Source organism: Falco rusticolus, chromosome Z, assembly GCF_015220075.1.
Source record: "Falco rusticolus isolate bFalRus1 chromosome Z, bFalRus1.pri, whole genome shotgun sequence".
Classification (NCBI taxonomy): domain Eukaryota; kingdom Metazoa; phylum Chordata; class Aves; order Falconiformes; family Falconidae; genus Falco; species Falco rusticolus.
Window position 1 is genome coordinate 7,498,750 of NC_051210.1, and position 17,800 is coordinate 7,516,549.

The window sequence follows — 17,800 nt, forward strand, 5'->3', positions numbered from 1 at the left end:
ATGAAAGAGGCAAATAACTGGAGACATAACTTCAAGACGTACCCGTGCATTGCCCTGTATGTGCTTGCGTACGTAAGCCTTAAATTCTTGTATTAACCAGTGAATGTCCATGTACTGAAGGGTGGGATTTTTTTTTTAGTTAAAAAAAACCTCACTGACTACTCAGGATGTGAACAGCCCACATGTATTACAGCAACGCACTTACTTTTGCCTTTTGTGGTGCATACAGTGGAACTAGTCCAGACAGAAGAGACCAGAGGGCAGGATTATTAGGATTACTGGGAAAAGAAAAAGGATATTAGGCTTTCTGGTTTAGATATGAACCTGGTCTTCCACTACTCAGCTGGCAGTTGCTATAAATCCCAGATCGATCTTTCTTCTACTGAGAAAACACCACAGCGTAGTTGAAAATAGACATGGGTAGTAATTTTAAACAAACAACAAAACATTTAAGTCACATTGCTGGCTAAAGAAATAAAATGTACAATAAGCATATCAATATTCATGGAAAGAAAACAAATAAACTTTAGGACTACAGGTCTTGTCCTCATAGTGTGAGGACACAAATAGAGCAAAAAATTCTAATTGCAGCTGGAGAAAAACAATTTGCATAAATAATAGTTTCCAAAAGCACTTGGAGAGACAGTGAGGTGTGCCTAGCTTAAAGGCACTGATTGAAGTTCCCCCTTTTGAGAATGCTAGGGCTAATCAAAACACACCTAAACACAGACATTTATTTAGCTAATGGAATGAACAGCTTCAGAGGATGTTAAAATGTTAAATAAAAGCCCAAGAGATTTTTCCAAGTTGAAAGTTCTGCTACATATGATGAAAAATGCTTGCACAGAACAGTGGACTGATACAGCTACCAAAGAACCCACCAAAACAAAACCAGAAAACCCCAAACTAGCCATGAAGCTTCTGCCATTTGATCCCATAAATCAGAAAGCAAGCTTCTGTCAGCTAATGCTAAAACCTCAAGTGAGGAAGTCACATTTGAAAAACAATTTATTTTTTTTTAGAAGAATGCTGCAAGTGAACAGAGGTTTGCTTACTATTCAATGTAATCAAAGCAATATATTTACAAGGCAATCTAAAGAAAAACAAAATACGTACTGGTGTATTGCTCTGCAGACTTCTCTCTGGACCTCCACATTTTTACCTTGCAATGCATAAACACCAGATGCAATCAGGCACGTCTCATAAATCCCATCATCCCTTTTTTCATGCTTCAGTAATTCTTTTAGGGCTGCAGTTGCAAGTGTAGCATCCTGTTTTACCAGTCCCAGTGTGCACAAAGCCTTCAGACTTTCCATAGTAGGTTCCTTTAATGAGCTGCTGAATCAGAGGGAGTGAAGGAAACACTATTTTTCAGCACAAATTTACATACTGTTAACATTAGAAGTACTTGTTACTTCTGGGTCCTCTCGGCCCTGTGCATCATGTATGGTACACAGAATTAACAGTCTCTCACTGTGGGACAGTGGATTAAGCTAGGTCAGTACCCTTGAGGTCTCAGGATACAGGAAACAGCAGTGGTTACGTGCCGTTTCAGCACTCAGGTTTACAAGGAATAACTACTTGGCAAGACTCCAACACATTAATTGCCCTTCAGCAGCAGCCATAAAATGAATGGTAAGAGACTATGTGTAACACTGACAACTATTTTCTTTTCTTGAAGACATCTGTACTTCTAACTAGTATCAAACCTGAGCTGTAGTGTGCCTATTTACAGCTTTACAACAGAAATCCAGGAAGGAAAAAGCTAGGAATAAGCCTGCTGCATAAAACTGCTCTTTCTGAGAACAGGGATGTTTATGCCTTATTGTCATGAAGACTGGTTCCAACGTAAGGTCGTTTGAGCATGCTTTCCACCATCTATTAGTTTTAGTATCACTATCTGCTGCACTGTTCCATTCATTTCACTATGAGAGGCAGTTTAACCTCATATCAATAGTATTCCAAGCTTTATTTGAGACATACTAGATAGAGTTACTTTTTTTCCCCCAGCAAATTATTCTGGTGAAAACAGTAAGCTCAGTATAACCAACCAAAATCAACGACCTTAACTGATGTACTAGCTGAAGGGGTTCTTACAACAAGGACAACTCAATAAACTGCAGTACTGAACAGAGGCAAGTATCGAAACAGAGCATAGCAACACCAATTTGGAGTTACTTCACTGTAATGTCCTACATGTAACTACATAACGAAGTGCTACTTACTTTCACTTATCAGGCTCCTCATCAAGCTTCTGATGACTACTTTTGCCTTCAAACAGACAAGAATGTAAACTTCCCATCTATGTTTTGTTTTCAGTCCATAGCAAGAAAAACTTCTAAGAGCTGTTAAAGCTGATAAACTTGAATCGACAGCACCATGTATGTTATCTGGTGCAAAAGGGATGCCCTTCAACAAGTGAGAAGCGGGATTCTATCATATTAGCTATAAAGACACCTGCTTAAAATCTCTGTGCCAAGCTGGCTGTGAGAAAAGAAGAAAGGCAGCTTCTTATTCAAAGTCCTACCGGGCTCTTCATGTCATCTAGCATCAATTCCATTCAATAAAGACATCTGTCTATTGGACTAGAATACACCATTTTTGTTCTTATTACTGAAATCCACCATATACCTTTGAAGCACTGTGCTTCCCATTCAGATCTAGCCGTATACACTGCCGTGTTACTTCCCTAAACGATTTACTTTTTTTTTTTCCCTTTAAACACAACTGTAATCTAGAAAATTCTCATTGTTGATGTTTATGACAAAAATAGAAGTCGGCAGTGATTAATGGGATGCAGGTAATACCAAGTTCCTAGCTAGCTAATGATCAGTTACTCAGGATTTAGTGTACTATGACATGGACCTTCACTAATTCAGTAACTTCAGGAGTCTGCTGGCAAAATGGAGACCGCATAGCCATTACGGGAGTTCTCTACCGACAGAGAGTTGACCCTGAGAGGCTGAAATGTTAGCTCTTAATCCATAGCTACCAGGAGACTAACAACAATGCATGGGCTTTTAGCCTCCACAGCTCTTAAAAACAATAAAATCAAACAACTTTCACGACTTAAGAGAACAACTGATACAGATCTATTTCTTTTCATGGGGAAGCTATAAGACTGTCTTTGTCCATGGCGCTTGGAACGCAACTGTTCTGGACATTTCTGACTATTTAAACTGAAGTTGTTTTCATTAGTCATCTAGATTTCTTACAGCTAAAGAGCAAAAATATTGCCTAGCGCTTTGGACAACGACAGGTATCTTAGAAGATAAACCTAATAAAAATGCCATTCAAGGATATTAGACATCTAAACAGCCCACTAACCCTTCCATTCCATACTGCTTTATAAATATGCAAGATCAGACAGGCCACAAACCAAAACAGATCTATCACATAAAGAAGCTCAGAAAAACACGGCATTCACTCCCACTTTTGTTCTGCAACACAAAAAGAAAATATCCACTTGACATACTCAAAGAAGTAAATTTCAGGATTCAGCATTACAATGAAATATCATATACTGATTATTATTCCCTCCACTCACCATTTAAACAGCAGTGTCTTTGCAGCATCCACTTTGTTCTGTTTATACTCTATTATTGCCAAGGCAGTCAGGATATGTGCTTTACTTTGTTCAGACTCAGCAACAGACAAGGCTTTTTCATAGGCTGGTAAAAATTTAATAGTCAAAATTGAAATAGGAGAAAAAAATGTTTATAAAGCCTCTACAAAGGCATGATATTAGAACACATGCTGGGGGGGGGGGGGGGGGGGGCTTTGGTTTCAGGTTCACTGTATTTTCACACCTCAAACCATAGGCAGAAGACAAAAAAGTTGACTAAGACTTTGGAAGTAATTGTGGGCTAGGAAACATCAAATTTACAGGGCTGTTTAGGGCCCGGGAGTTGTTCAGTATGTAGCAAGTGGAACCAAAACTGAAAAGCAGTATTGTAATATCCAGAAAAAGCCTGAAAGAACACACATGTATAAATACTCCCCTATGACAGTTTATTTATGAAATAGTGCTTTAGATGGGCACACATCACTCCAATTAAAAACTAAGGGTTATTTAAAATGCTAAGCTGGCTGTTTGTTTGCGAGTGCTTACGCTTCCACACTGACAATTCAGTATAGCCTTTTGTGGAGTCTCACATCTTAGCAGTGCAGAACACAACAATACAGCACTTATATTTATCACTAAAGCTAAAGGGCTTTGAACAACACATTAATGTCCTACCCAGAACTGATTTTTCCAGAAAAGCCACTCAATTTGAGAACAAGGGAAGCTAAGAGCCTAACAGCTTAATGGACAAGAATTAAACACTTGATGAAATGTAGCTTCCTTTTGTACATTTGAATAGTTCAGCACCCTGCTAAACAGCCTGATCAAAATAGTTGTGGGATTTGTACTTATGCATTCGGACCGAAACAGTGAAATAAACTTAACTACAGCTAGGCTGGTCAGACAAATTTTGTCAAGATTAATCTCAAGAGGTGCCCCATAATGTGTTAATTAGGCAGATGCTTACCTTTGATACTTTCTTCTAAGAGTCCTTTCTTGAAGTAGGCTAACGCTATCCCTACGATGCTATCAAAGTCAGTTAGGGGTGTTGACATGTAAACCTCAATGGCCTTCTCACACTGACCCAGGGCACTGTAAAAACAACAGTCACAGGTATGAAGGATGTAGCAATAGCTGCTACAATTCAGAGGACCTGTCCCTACAGAGCAGTATCTTCTTTTCCTTAGCAATTGTAAGCAGACACCTGGAAAAGAACAAGATTAGGTCTCCACCCTCCTTCTGTTAGTTACAGCAGTTACTTTCTCCAACTACCTGTTGCATGAAGAATAATTGGTATGAAAAAGTTCTCCCTACTGCATGAAAGCTGTAAGAATGTCACTTAATGATCAGCACAGTGGAGTGGGCAAAACGGCAAAGAAACATGAAAAAAGCAAATCAAAGTATGCACACACACTGGCAATTGGATATACAGACAGAAATACAGCATTCTTGTTCTAAGACCACTATGGCAGAAATTATACAGAACTGTGTTTATGAGAAGTAGTTATTAGTTACTGGAGCTTTGTTCTTGTAGAAATTGCATATAGGAATCACCACACATAAAGCCTGGATATGAGACTACAGAATACTGAAGAGTTATTTCTAAAATCCTCCTTGCAGTTAAATAATGAATTATCACATCATCACAGCCTAGAAATTCCAGTGTCACGTACAGAAACTTAACAATATATGAAGTTTCCCTAGAGAGCTGACCAATATCTAACTAGCAGAGCTTGAGCTATCTCCTATCAAAGAGAAGCTTGAAAGTCTTCATCCGTTCAGACTTGTGTCCTGCTGTGCTGGTTTAGGCTGGGGTGGAGCTGGTTTTCTTCACAGCAGCTAGCATGGGCTGTATTTTGGATTTGTGCTGGAAACAGTGTCCGTAATTGAGGGATGTTTCAGTTATTGCTGAGCAGGGCTTACAGAGCACTAAGGCCTTTCCTGCTCCTCACCTCACCCCACCAGCGAGTAGGCTGGGGGGGGCACAAGAAGCTGTAAGGGGACACAGCTGGGACAGCTGACCCCAACTGACCAAAGGGATATTCCATACCATAAGGTGTCATGCTCAGCAGATAAAGGTGGGGGAAGAATGAAAGGGGGAGGTTTGGAGTGATGGCATTTGCCTTCCCAAGTCACCGTTGGGCGCGATGCAGCCCTGCTTTCCTGGGGACGGCTGAGCAGCTGCCTGCCCATGGGAAGCGGCGAGTTAATTCCTTGGTTTGCTTTGCTTCTGTGCATGGCTTTTGCTTTACTTAGTTTGTCTTGATATCATTTTCTCACTTTTACTCTTCCAGTTCTCTCCCCTATCCCAATGGGGGAGAGTGAGCGAGCTGCTGTGTGATGCTTAGTTGCTGGCTGGGGTTAAACCATGACACCTGCGTTCCCTCAGAACCAGAAGTGAAGGGAACATGGAATTGTGAGTAGGACTGCAGAAGACAGGATTATCAGAAGAAAGATTACATACATGTATACAACACCCCAACCCCCATGCTTCAGGTTGTACAAGTCAATAGATATTCAAAGGGCAGGTAGAAGGGGTTTCTAATAAACCCGAAGCAGCTATTTTATCTGGACTAAGCCTACTACATATCTCAAGTGTGGAGACTGTAGAAGAACCAATTCATTCTGGAGACCATAAAAAGTTACACTGTGTAGATTATGTTAAGGCAGGTAAGTACATCAAGCTAAGGGTAAGGGAATCACTTATATGTGAAGATATATCTACATATGTGACACTGTGAACATACCACAATTCCTTGGTTTTGTTTTTTTTTTTTTAATACAGTAACCATTTCTGGAGCACATACAAAATTCAGTCAAAATTGTCTACAGTTAAGAATGACATTTAATAGATTATTTTTAGCAACCACCTTTCACCATTTAGCTTCATCTGTGTTTTGCACCACTGCATTCACTACATCCAAAGCTGAAGTTAGGGGCTGGGAAGGTATGTCAACAAACACTTACCACAATGATCTGCCATAGTTTTGCATTGCTGTATTGTATTTCTCAGTATCTTCAGAGTTTTTCAGCAATGAAGCTGCCCTGAAAATAACCACAATTAAGATAATTACCATCTGACTGTAACACGCATATTTTGACAATAGTTCTCAAAGCAGAATGGACAAATGTTTTATGCAGAAGCTTTCCTACGTAATTAAGCACAAACAGAGGCTATTTTAACATTTTAATGCATCAGCAAACATGTTCACCAGACATGATTTCCTTCTCCGCCTCCCCTTACCATGTGAAGGGAGGTTAAAAAAACAAAGACCAACCACCTCCATTAATTAGAATGGAGTAGAGATCAAAAGTAAAACCAAGTTACCAACCCCCAAAACATCACTTAAATCCCATAGAGTGCATTAGCTATATGTCCTAGTAAGACACCAAAGCCTTGGAACGCCTTTGTACCTCCAGTTCTGTGTTCTGCATTTCCAAGTTTGATGTAAGAACATCCCCACACCTCCCCTTACAGTATGCTTAGTTGAAATGTACTATTGAATTGAAAAGTAAGGTTTACTAAAGGAAAAGAAAAACCCTTAAGTTTTTCAGCTGGTGTATGGAAAAAGATGTCAAAGAGCTCCTATCAGTAAACTTTCCAAGGGTGTACAGTTTACCTCTCATAAGCATCTGCTGCCTGCCTTTTTAGATGCAGATACTCGTTCAAATAACCAAGCATTATGAAAGCTGATGCATCGTCTGGATTTCTTTCTAGAAAATCAGAATTGACAATATAGGAGAACATGATCAGAAAGAGCTGTGAAAAAGCATTACAAAAACATTGCTACATTGATGCTACAGTGTATGTATATATACAAAACACTTTGCCAAGTGCTTCTGTTAGTTGCTCACTGGAATAATTTTGACAGGCTGCAGGCAAATACAGAAGAGATATGAAGACTCACAATATGACATCAGGTTAGCTCAAAAACGTTTACAACTAAATTAAATTTAAGTCTTTAGCATATTTTAAGTTTTTCAGCATGCAGTGGTTTGAGGTTTTTGTAATGAAATAGGAAACTATTCAACTTACATTGACTCCAGTAAAATACCATTGGAATCTTCTAGTTTCTTTTGAACACTACAACCTTGAAATGCTTATTAATAGCTACGGCATAGATTTGTCAGCTGTCATCTCATCTCAGACTTCTAACCTTTTTTCCCAGACTAGGAAGGATCATGTAGGTCCCTCCTGCAGTCTATATAAGAACAGGGATTACACAAAGGAAGTCTCACATTTGTCTTGTTTTAAGTGCTTGCACTTTTATTTTGTAGCTCTCAAAAAACAGAAAGAGGTTACTAAAAGATGTATTTACAGTAACATATGCAGATTAAAGAGAATCTGCATTTGCTCAATCTACCTTCCAGGTTAGACATACACAAGGTAGTCCAACAGGGAAGCCACGTTGGCTTGGAACCATGCCCAAGAACACGATCTGTTTTCTGTTGAAGGTTGAGATAATCACATGCTTGAGGTGACAAGAGTTACACAGCATCAAGGAGAAGGCTTCTGCCAGACATGATGGCACAAGGGAAGAGAAGCTAGCATCTATCTGTGCCTATGCATACAGACACACCCAAAGGAAGTCTGATAGTGAATGTGATAACAAGCATAACAAGGCTCTGGCCCCTATTTTGATCAGATTTTTTGAAAAAAAAAAAAATAATCTGCTGGAATGAGTAGGTAGACAGAACTCACAGCAATTTCATCTTTGTGCGATAATAAAAATCAGTGCCCCACTTACCCTGTTTTGGTTACTTCCTTTACAGCTCAAAAGCCTCTCCCCAACCCTGCCAGATCACTCATTGACAGAACTAGTACAGGTGTATCAGTTAGGCTTAACAGGTTATTGAAGTATTTAAACTACCTACCTGTATATTTGCTCAAGACCACCTGGGCTGCTGGAATAGCATTCATTTCAACAATGTTGTATGTATAGAGTTCAGTGTTTCTGTTGCTTTTATCCTGCAGTGTTGAACATACCCAGTGGGCATAGCCTTTTGCTCCCTCAGTCTCAAGAAAAAAAACAAAAAAAGCCCCAAAATAGGAGTCACGTAACATGTTCAAGCAACAGCAAAATAATTAAAGATTATAATAATTCTGTGTTTTAAGGCAGAGTCTTGGCTAAAAATCTGCATTGGTGTTAGCAGAACAAAACACCAAACTGAATTCCTCCACACACAGTTTTCAATTCTCCTTTGGGCAAAGAGAATTCTCACATTAACATATCATCTGCTGAATCACTGGAGGGATGACAGACAAAAAAAGCTATAAGAGAATGTAAAGTCCCATGCTTTCTTATTACTCAGGGTACTGGCAATATCCTTGTTCGCTCCTGGAATAGTTGTGCCTTTGATCTCTGTCCAATTCTGTGGAGCACCAAGAATGTTTTTCATGACTTACGGAGCTGATTTCTTGGACCATTTGGACTACAGCACTGAATAAAATAACTACCTGCTATTCAGTGCCAGCATAAGCCAGGAATACCACCACAGAAGTCAGACAATATCATCTGGAACATGACCATAACTGTTTCACCACTCAAGACTTGCCTGTTTTTTTAAAAATAAACCACCTAAGTAGAGAGATTAGATATGCAGAAACTTCTGGACAATACAACTGTTACACTTACATGCATACTGAGTTCAGTTGTGTGCCTGAAGAGATCCATAGTATCATAGCTGCCTACTGACTCTGCAATAAGAGCCTACAAAGAAGCAAAAGTTGCTGTGGTCAAGTACTTTAAAAATTATGATACTGACAAAAATCTCAGCACACATTAACGTCAGGGACATCTTAAGCATTTAATATGAAGCTTTCTTTCCCTCACACTGTCCAGGAAACATTGGTTTTAGCAATAAAATGAACACAATTAAAGGGAGCACAAGCAATTATCAGTGTATCAATAGCTGAAACTTAAGAAGTCTTCTGCTGCTACTTTGCATTCTTCAGGACAAAAACTGTGTGTGTGCTAGCACGATGTACAATAACATTTGTCAGGAGCTTAATTTCAAAACATTATGGTGCTAGCTCTTCCCTAGAATCCAGTTTCAATTAGACATCATTAGCAAGTACACAGCATTGGATTTTGAAGTGATCCTTATAAGCATGAGTCACAAGATTTCTACTGTTCACGGATGGCCTAGATACCAGTGGGAGCATATCCAACCTTCTGGTAGGGTCAGGAAGGGACTTCCCGGGAAGTAAGAACTGTTTTTGGCCCAGGTACATTAGAGACTTGCTCTTTCCAACAGTGGTATTAGAGCAGGGTCTGAGAAGACAGTTATGCAGTGCCATGTTACGAGCTAGTGGTACAGCTGAAGCTGAAATAACTAGCACCTCTGAAGACTGTGCTTTGTTGACAATGCTCAATAAAAGCTTCAGAGCACAAACAATGACTGGTTTTTTAATAGCTAGTTTCTTAGAGAACTCACAATATCAACCAGAAAAACATTATATAGAGATATCTCATGAATGTAGCTTTCATAGTATTACCACTATGGAAACAAAGGGTCCTATCCGCCCTGAAGGGAAGCAGAAGCTCCCTTTACTTAAAACATTTAATTTTCAGGAACATGATTAAGTGCCAATTATCAGGATGGAGCCCAAGTCCTCTCTTCGACCAACAACTGCTTTTGGTGCCCAGTTTTATCATTTTTTTGACATCTTACCTGCCCAATCCAACACAGTAAATAAGAAGGCTCCAGAGACTGGGCTATCTTGAAGGCTTCATGAGCTTGCTGCAGAACCAAAGATAACAGTGCTATTGAACTGTCTCGCATGGTAACAAAGCACTTTTGAGTATACACCAGTATTGACATGCAGTAGTATTGGAAGATATTTCATGGAGAAAATTAGGTCACTACTAAAAAAAAAATTACTGTACCACATAGAACAATGCATTGTCCAGAGAAATAAATCAGTTTAGTCTTATTTACAAAAAAACCCTAAAACAAACACACACACCCCCCCCAATCTTTACAAGATTGAAGTTTCCCTCCCTTCCAAATATACTTCCTTCTCATAATAATAAAAGAGTTCAGCAGCTAGATTAATGCTTGGAACAATCACTATTTTAAAATCAAGAGTCTTGGAGGATCCAGTTTTGGAAATCTGCTTTTCCTTCATGTAAACAGTTAAACAAAGACCTTTTCAAAATAAGAAAACTGATTACCACCCACAAGTCATCTTCCCCTAATGAACTGCATTATGTTTAGATTTCCTCCCTCAGTGTGGCACAATGTGAACAAAGTCTAAGCAGCAAGCAGTCTGTAGTACCAAGTTATTTTTGATTAAAAGTAATTCTGACCATCACATTTCAAATTAAACAAAATTTCTGTAATTCTGACCAGCAAATAGGACACGATGCAGTTTTAGCTGCATGAATACTCTGGACTTAAGTACACTTAAGATGTACTCTAATTTTTCTCCAGACATTCTGAAGGTTACACAGAATTACAGCAAATCATAAATCTGCTGATAAGCAGGAAGTAGCTATCTATGGGAAACTCAAAAACCAGAAGTTCAGTTTATGAACCTCCAAATAAAAAGTTCTTGGTCAAACCTGCTGTGCACTGGTTTGACTAACCACTTCTCAGTCTTTCCAATTTTCATTCCATCTAGTTGCCTGGAAAGCAACCTTGCTGATTCAGCAGAACTTCACATATACTTATTCCCTCTAGAACAAGTATTTAACTTATTTGCATGCCTCAGGCAAGGTACAGGTGCCAATTTAATTTCTTTCAAAGGAAGCAAATTTCTTGAATCTAAGAGGGACAATCTTCACTGGGTGCCCACACTTCCACCCCTGTATACTCACTTGAAAACAACAAATGGAAAACTGTATCTGAGGATGGGAAAGAGAGTTACCTCAATGTTTCCAGTTGCCAGATACAATACCCCCAGATTGGTCCAGGCAACAACATTCTAGACAGAACAAATAAAGTTAAAATGAATGTATCATTACTATACTCCAAAATAACACTGCATCGGGGCAGTTTTAAATGCCCACTTGAAACAGATGGCAGCTGCCTACAGCACTTACAATTTGCTCAGCTTGAACAGATTTGATGAACGAATGTTGAGCAAGAGCATAATTCCCAATAGCTGAGGGGGGAAAGAAAAAAGAGCTAAAGCTAACTGAATTTCATAAACACCATTACTCAAGTTGCCTTCTAATTTAGCGTATTACAGAACTAGGGGTTTTGCTGAAGACTTACCGCTACAGGAAGCAACGACACCAAGTGCATTCCAATAAAGATGATTTTTGCTGTCAAGCCTCACAGCTTTTTTGAGACACTGGAAGAAAATCAAATGTGAATTATAATCACTAGAAGAACAAAAATTAGGACTTTATGCATTTACTTACTTAGATATTGAGGACAGAGCATATACATACAAGCCCTAATACCAATTTAAATTTTAAAGAATGTAACAGGAAAAACCACCAATACCTGTAAAGACTTCTCTAGCAGTTCACTGATCTCATTCATATCAGTGCCCACTGCTGTGAGGTGCTCTGCTTGTCGATAAAAATTTATTCCAAGATCACACCATATGCTAGGCAAAGGCATCAATTTTAAAGCTCTGCCGTAACACCTACAGAAACATGAATCACAGAAGCGTTATCCCAGGCCTCTCTGCGTGAAGAGCACAACGCTGAAAAAACATTCAAAAGAGGGCTTAAAAACCTAAACCAAGCAAACATGCACAACTACAAAAAAAAAACAGACAAGAGAAGAAGGCAAATTAAAGCAATTAACGCATTTTCATTCAGACAGTTATATTGACAGAATCTATCCTGGTCTAAAGGCAGTCCACAGTGCCCATCACTTGTGAAGCCGCAGATTATGCATTAAATCAAAGCTCTGTCTGTTGCAATACACACGTTTTTACTTAGAACAAGTATCAGTCATTTTTACAGTTAATCAGACCTCCCCTAGGAAGTATTTGACTTCACCTATCGTGGTTGAGATTTACTAAGCAGCTGCATTTCCTGCCTTCCACATCCAACGGCACAGAGGCAGTCACAGAAGAAGCTACAGAAATACTACAAATGTATTCCCCCATCACGAGCTTCCAGGGCCAGAAACAAGGAATTTCCTCTTCCAACATACTCTAGACCCCATACCTAGGGCAAGAATTGGTAACATTTTCGTAAGGAAGTAGTGCAGACAGAAAGCTTAAAGTATTTTAGTAGTCCCGAAAGAATTAGAAACTATTGCAACCACTTCATTCAAGGAGGCACAATTTGTTGAACGACAGGCAGGATGTAGCCATGCTCTGCAGACAGAAACAAAGAGCAGGTGCTAGAAGAGTGTTCACAGCCACTGTGGCAATCCAGGAAACATACCCCAAAAGGAGTAGTGCAATTTGGAAGAAGCATGAATCTATTTACCACCTTGCTAATCTTTGCTTGATAGGCAGGTGTTGACAGACCAGCTTGTCTTTCATTTTCTGGAAATGAAATAGTCTAGAATACTTGAGACTCTATAATCTTGAGCTGCACACAAGCTCTTGATAAAAAAAAAAAAATATTACCTTCCTCCCAATCTGAGCAGCTTAATTTTCTTCAGAATCTGTTTGCCTGCATTTTGACCCAGAAGGTATCCTGGAACTTGAATGTTCACTTTGGTTGGTGAAATAACATGCACGCTAGTACAGGTATCTCCCAGCAGTTTCCAAAGGCAAGATACATCAGGACGGTACTTTGCTGCTCTGTAATTAATGGCATAGAAAACATGCACAACACCCATTCAGACACTTCAGTATCTTGCCCTAAAAGAAAGTTCACCACTTTGAATCAACAAGCTGTGGATTTTTGTGGGTTTTTTTGTTGTTTTCCTCCTGTTCAAGATATAGGTCTAAAAGGTCAAAAATAACCAACAAAAGAGAAACTACAAAAGATCAATGTATCCTAACTTTGTTGGGACTAAGAGCCAGTTCTGAAAATCTGCTATTATCAACATGTCAGCTGATGACACCCACTCTTGCATTTCAGAGCATTAACATGTTATATTAACAAGACATGACTCATTTGCAGAAACCCGATGGACCTTAGCCTATAACAGCAGCTATCCCAAGGTTTAATTTAGGACACTAAAGCATTCTCTATGAGATGCAAAAAAAAAAGAGACTGAGAGAGGGATCCACCATTTTTGATAGAAACGCCCTCCTCCCAGCCCCATATATACAGTACTACTGGAGGGAATTGTGTGTCATTTCACACTTGGTTAAAAGGAAATGCCTTTGCATCTTCAAACAGAAACTGCGGAGCTCTGTAACTACCGCTCATTATCCAAACCATTTTCAATAAGTTTGAAATTACTTCTAGATTAGAAGTAAGTAATTTCATTACTTCTACATTAGAAGCCTGGTCCATTTGATTTGGTTTAACTGAAAATCCTCAAACACTTAACTCTTATACTTCCACCTGTCAACCCACAATTCCAGTAGAAATGAAGTAACTGAATATTTGGTACTAACCTTGTAAAAAATTCAAGAGCCTGGTCTATGTAATCCACAGCCTTCCTGTCAAGATAGTCATCAAGGGCTGATCTTGCCAGCATGAGATAGCACTCACCAAGTCCTGAGAATAAGAGAAAATATTCTATATGAAAAGAGATGCTGTTATGAAATGCTTGATAAAGGAGGTGTGGTGGTAGGGCAGAAGCCTGCTCAGTATTCTGCATGATACAAAGATTTATACGCTGCACAGGTTATGCCAAAATCAAAAAGACCCACAGTGCTCACAACAGAGACTTTGCTTTTAACCTATTCTATCAAGCTTCAACTCTAGAATAATTTGTATATTAAATTAAACATAACTAATTATAAAAAACATAGTATTTAAGCTTTGGGTTTCTCCTCAAGTATTAAGTAAAGCCCTCATGAGAAATCTGCTCTGCATTGTTGAGTTTTTGACAAATATACCACCTTCCAGTTCACATGAGTCAAAAATCATTGCCATAACACCAAAAGAAGAACGTCAAGGTAGGCAAAAAGGGAACCCTTCTTTGAAGAAGACTTGAAACCAACATTAATCCTATTTATGTAAGGTTTTACTTCATACAGTGTAGTGCGTCTGTCTTAGAGGGAGTTACTTCTCCCTGCAGCAGCTCTCCTAGTGCTGTGCTTTGTAGTGGTAGCTAGAAAGGTGTGGGAACACAACAGTGTTTTGGCATCTGCCAAGCAGTGCTCACACAGCATGAAAGATGTCCCTCCAACATCCTCTCTCACCAGTAGGTTGGGAGCTGGCACGATCTTGGGTGGGGACACAGCCAGGACAGCTGACTGAAGCTGACCAAAGGGATATTCTGTACATGTGACATTTGCTCAGCAATAAACGCTAAGAGAAAGGAGGCAGCGGGGCCAGCAGTGACATTCATTATTATGATGTTCACCTACTGGAGCAACTGCTAAGGGTACTGCAACCCTACTTCCTGGGAACTGTCTGGACATCGCCTGCCGATGGGAAGCAGGGAATACATCTTTTATTTTCCTTTGCTTCTGCACATGGCCTTTACTTTTGCCTTACTAAACTTCCTCTATCTTGACCCATGAGTTTATTCCATCTTATTTTCTCCCTCACCCCAATTCTGCTGAGGAGGGGAGTGCTAGAGTGGCTTGGTGGGCATCTGGCATCCAGCCAAGGTCAACTCAACACATACACAAATAAATCTAACTGTTAAAAATGAACTGAATCTAACATCATGATTTCCAGCATTTTGGAACCAATAAAATAACTGCTTGTTTTATACTCTTTGCTGGAATAGTAGTGATTCTGTCTGGCGTTAAGTCACTGGCCATGAGTACTATTAATTCTCAGTACTACTTTCACAGTTGTGAAGCTACCTTCCTCATGCTATCTTACCCTGTACCTATTCCAAACTACTAATCACAGTAGTCATGTTTTGCAAGCATCTTTATCTTGCCCCCACCAGCTATTTGCCTTGAACACACAGAAGTCCCAAGATCACGAGCTTCTCAGATGTCAAGAAGCTCTGTAATCTAAAAACAACATTGATTTTATTCCCCAAAATTATGTATTAAAAGATATGCTGGAGCAGAGGCAGAAAAAAATCGTAACATTTAGTAACACACAAACAACAAAAAAAATCAAAAAGATGTATTCAAGTCACATCACTATAGTTATTCTCTCACCTACCAGGAGACTATGATTCCAGCAACTCCATGCAGAAACCGTCTAAACTAACCGGAACAGCACCAAAAGAACACTGATTAATCTTTCAGAGTTCTTTATTTTCAAAATTATTTTTTCAGACTTTCAGGTCCACAAAAGACACCATATGAGACTAAACATTAAGGTCACTAAGAAGGTGAAGACTGTTTTCAGCCTCAAAGTAGGATCTGGAGCTAACAAAACGGAGATTAGGATGTCAGAGATTATGACAGAAGGTTTAGGAGACTTTAAGAAAAGAGTAAGTATAGAGGCAACTGCAAGGGGGGAAACCTTGATACCATGTGTGTATGTCCTCTCTGAGCATATTATTCTAAGCAATGCTGTCAATTGTCAGCTACAGACACTGAAAAAGCCATATACACATGCACACTTCTATACAACACCTTTACAAACTGCTGCTGCAGTCAGCTGTTGCCTTCTTGCCCCACAACTATTAAAACTGCCTATGTGCAATACTCTCCAACTCCACCACAGAGCTTTTGCCATGTCACTTCAGTCTGGCAAACTCCAAGTGACAAAATTACGAGAAGGTGGAGGGACAGCCACCCTGTAGCCCTTTCAGATGAAACGCATACTGTTGCAATTATAACCCAACAGTTCTGACTTAAAATAATTGCTTACATTTACTCGAAAAAATCTAAAGACTTTACACACAACAAAAGAACACTCCGTAACTTAAATTCATACCAGTACCAAGCAGTAAACAGCATCTATTTCAGATAGATAGATGTATGAGGTGAGAATGACTGAAGACTAAGTGGCACAGAGAATGTGAACCAAATGGTTTGGTTCTACCAGAATGTTACAGGCTCCCAATATTATACCTCTTGAGAATCGCAGTTCTATCACCAGAAAGGAGTCTCAGTTCTCCCATTTCTCTCTGCTCCCAGCTGTATACTTGCCACCTCTAACACCTGTGAGACTTCTTGGGGTACTTCCCTGCTATTTTTCATCACTTGAGAAAGCTCAGAGGGGTCTGAATCACTAGGGCTAATATATAAAGCAAGAATACACGATCAGGAGCAGCAGACAATTAGTACAGCCCATCTCTTTGAAATGGTAGCCTGGCTCCATTGCCTGCTGAGCCAGTGTTTGGCTGCTTAGGTGAAACTGTGGCACTGTTAGCTTGCTTCCTCTATCTGTCTTTGATTCTTCTACCCATTTGGCTTGGTAGCTACACAGGAGTAACTACTTTTCATACCTACTTAAAAGAGAAATAATCACTTCCATGCATGATGATTTAAGAGCTTGCCAGATATTCACAGGCTACTACATACTAACTTTCATGCAGGGGATCACAGTGCTCTACACACCTGAAATCCAACCCTATCCTTCCATGCAGGAAAATCACAATACACCAAGATCTGCTCCACAAGACTGAAGCACTACAACGTGCAGAGGGAGAAATTAAAATTACCTTTCAGTGCAGGCACATAGTCTTCTGTCTTCTTTAAGATCTGCTGATAGGTAGCTATAGCATTCTCGTATTTGCCTAGAATCTGTTCAACGGCTGCAGCTTTGTAAACACTGTACACAAGCGCTGGGTTCAGCTCACTTGCCTTCCTGAAGGATTTCAGAGCTGTTGCATAGCTACCTCTGCTCAAGTAAGCCTCCCCTAGAGACTCCCAGCAGTTGGCATCCTTTGGATCAGCTCTCAGGGCTGCCTGCAAACTGCAAGTATCAAGATATAAATTTATCTAAATAAAAGGTGATATAAGTAAGTTAACATAAACAAATTATTCCCTTGCATTAAATGTTCTCAGGACACAATTATACAGAACTTTAAACACTGTATAGTAGCATTCTCATCTTCAGAGCACATTATACAAATTAGATGTTGTACCCAGTCTTGGCTCATTATTCAGTGCTGTACAGTGCTTGTCTATGCCTGTCACCAGGCTTGTCAGTATGCTACGCTGAAAAGACTACATTGTGCTAATTCTGGAACTGAAGACAGGACACAGCTTGCTCAGACTCATTTCCCATTGTTTAGTTCAAGCCATTCCATAATCAGCTAACTTATTTTCAA

General features: G+C 39.5%; 1 protein-coding gene across 4 annotated transcripts in view; it reads right to left on the reverse strand.

The window, feature by feature from the left end:
• Positions 1–17,800, reverse strand: part of TTC37 (tetratricopeptide repeat domain 37) — a 50,095-nt gene that overhangs the window by 13,082 nt on the left and 19,213 nt on the right. For 3 of the 4 annotated variants that reach the window (XM_037372706.1, XM_037372704.1, XM_037372705.1), the window contains 16 exons: positions 17,189–17,442; positions 14,055–14,157; positions 13,110–13,286; positions 12,023–12,167; positions 11,789–11,867; positions 11,614–11,675; positions 11,439–11,495; positions 10,241–10,309; positions 9,202–9,276; positions 8,441–8,582; positions 7,186–7,279; positions 6,533–6,610; positions 4,533–4,657; positions 3,548–3,671; positions 1,117–1,338; positions 206–278 (listed from right to left, as the gene is read on the reverse strand). In XM_037372706.1, the coding sequence (XP_037228603.1) occupies positions 206–278; positions 1,117–1,338; positions 3,548–3,671; positions 4,533–4,657; positions 6,533–6,610; positions 7,186–7,279; positions 8,441–8,582; positions 9,202–9,276; positions 10,241–10,309; positions 11,439–11,495; positions 11,614–11,675; positions 11,789–11,867; positions 12,023–12,167; positions 13,110–13,286; positions 14,055–14,157; positions 17,189–17,442 (1,879 nt within the window). The remainder of the gene's footprint in view (positions 1–205; positions 279–1,116; positions 1,339–3,547; positions 3,672–4,532; positions 4,658–6,532; positions 6,611–7,185; positions 7,280–8,440; positions 8,583–9,201; positions 9,277–10,240; positions 10,310–11,438; positions 11,496–11,613; positions 11,676–11,788; positions 11,868–12,022; positions 12,168–13,109; positions 13,287–14,054; positions 14,158–17,188; positions 17,443–17,800) is intronic. The other variant, XM_037372707.1, reaches the window with a different exon arrangement.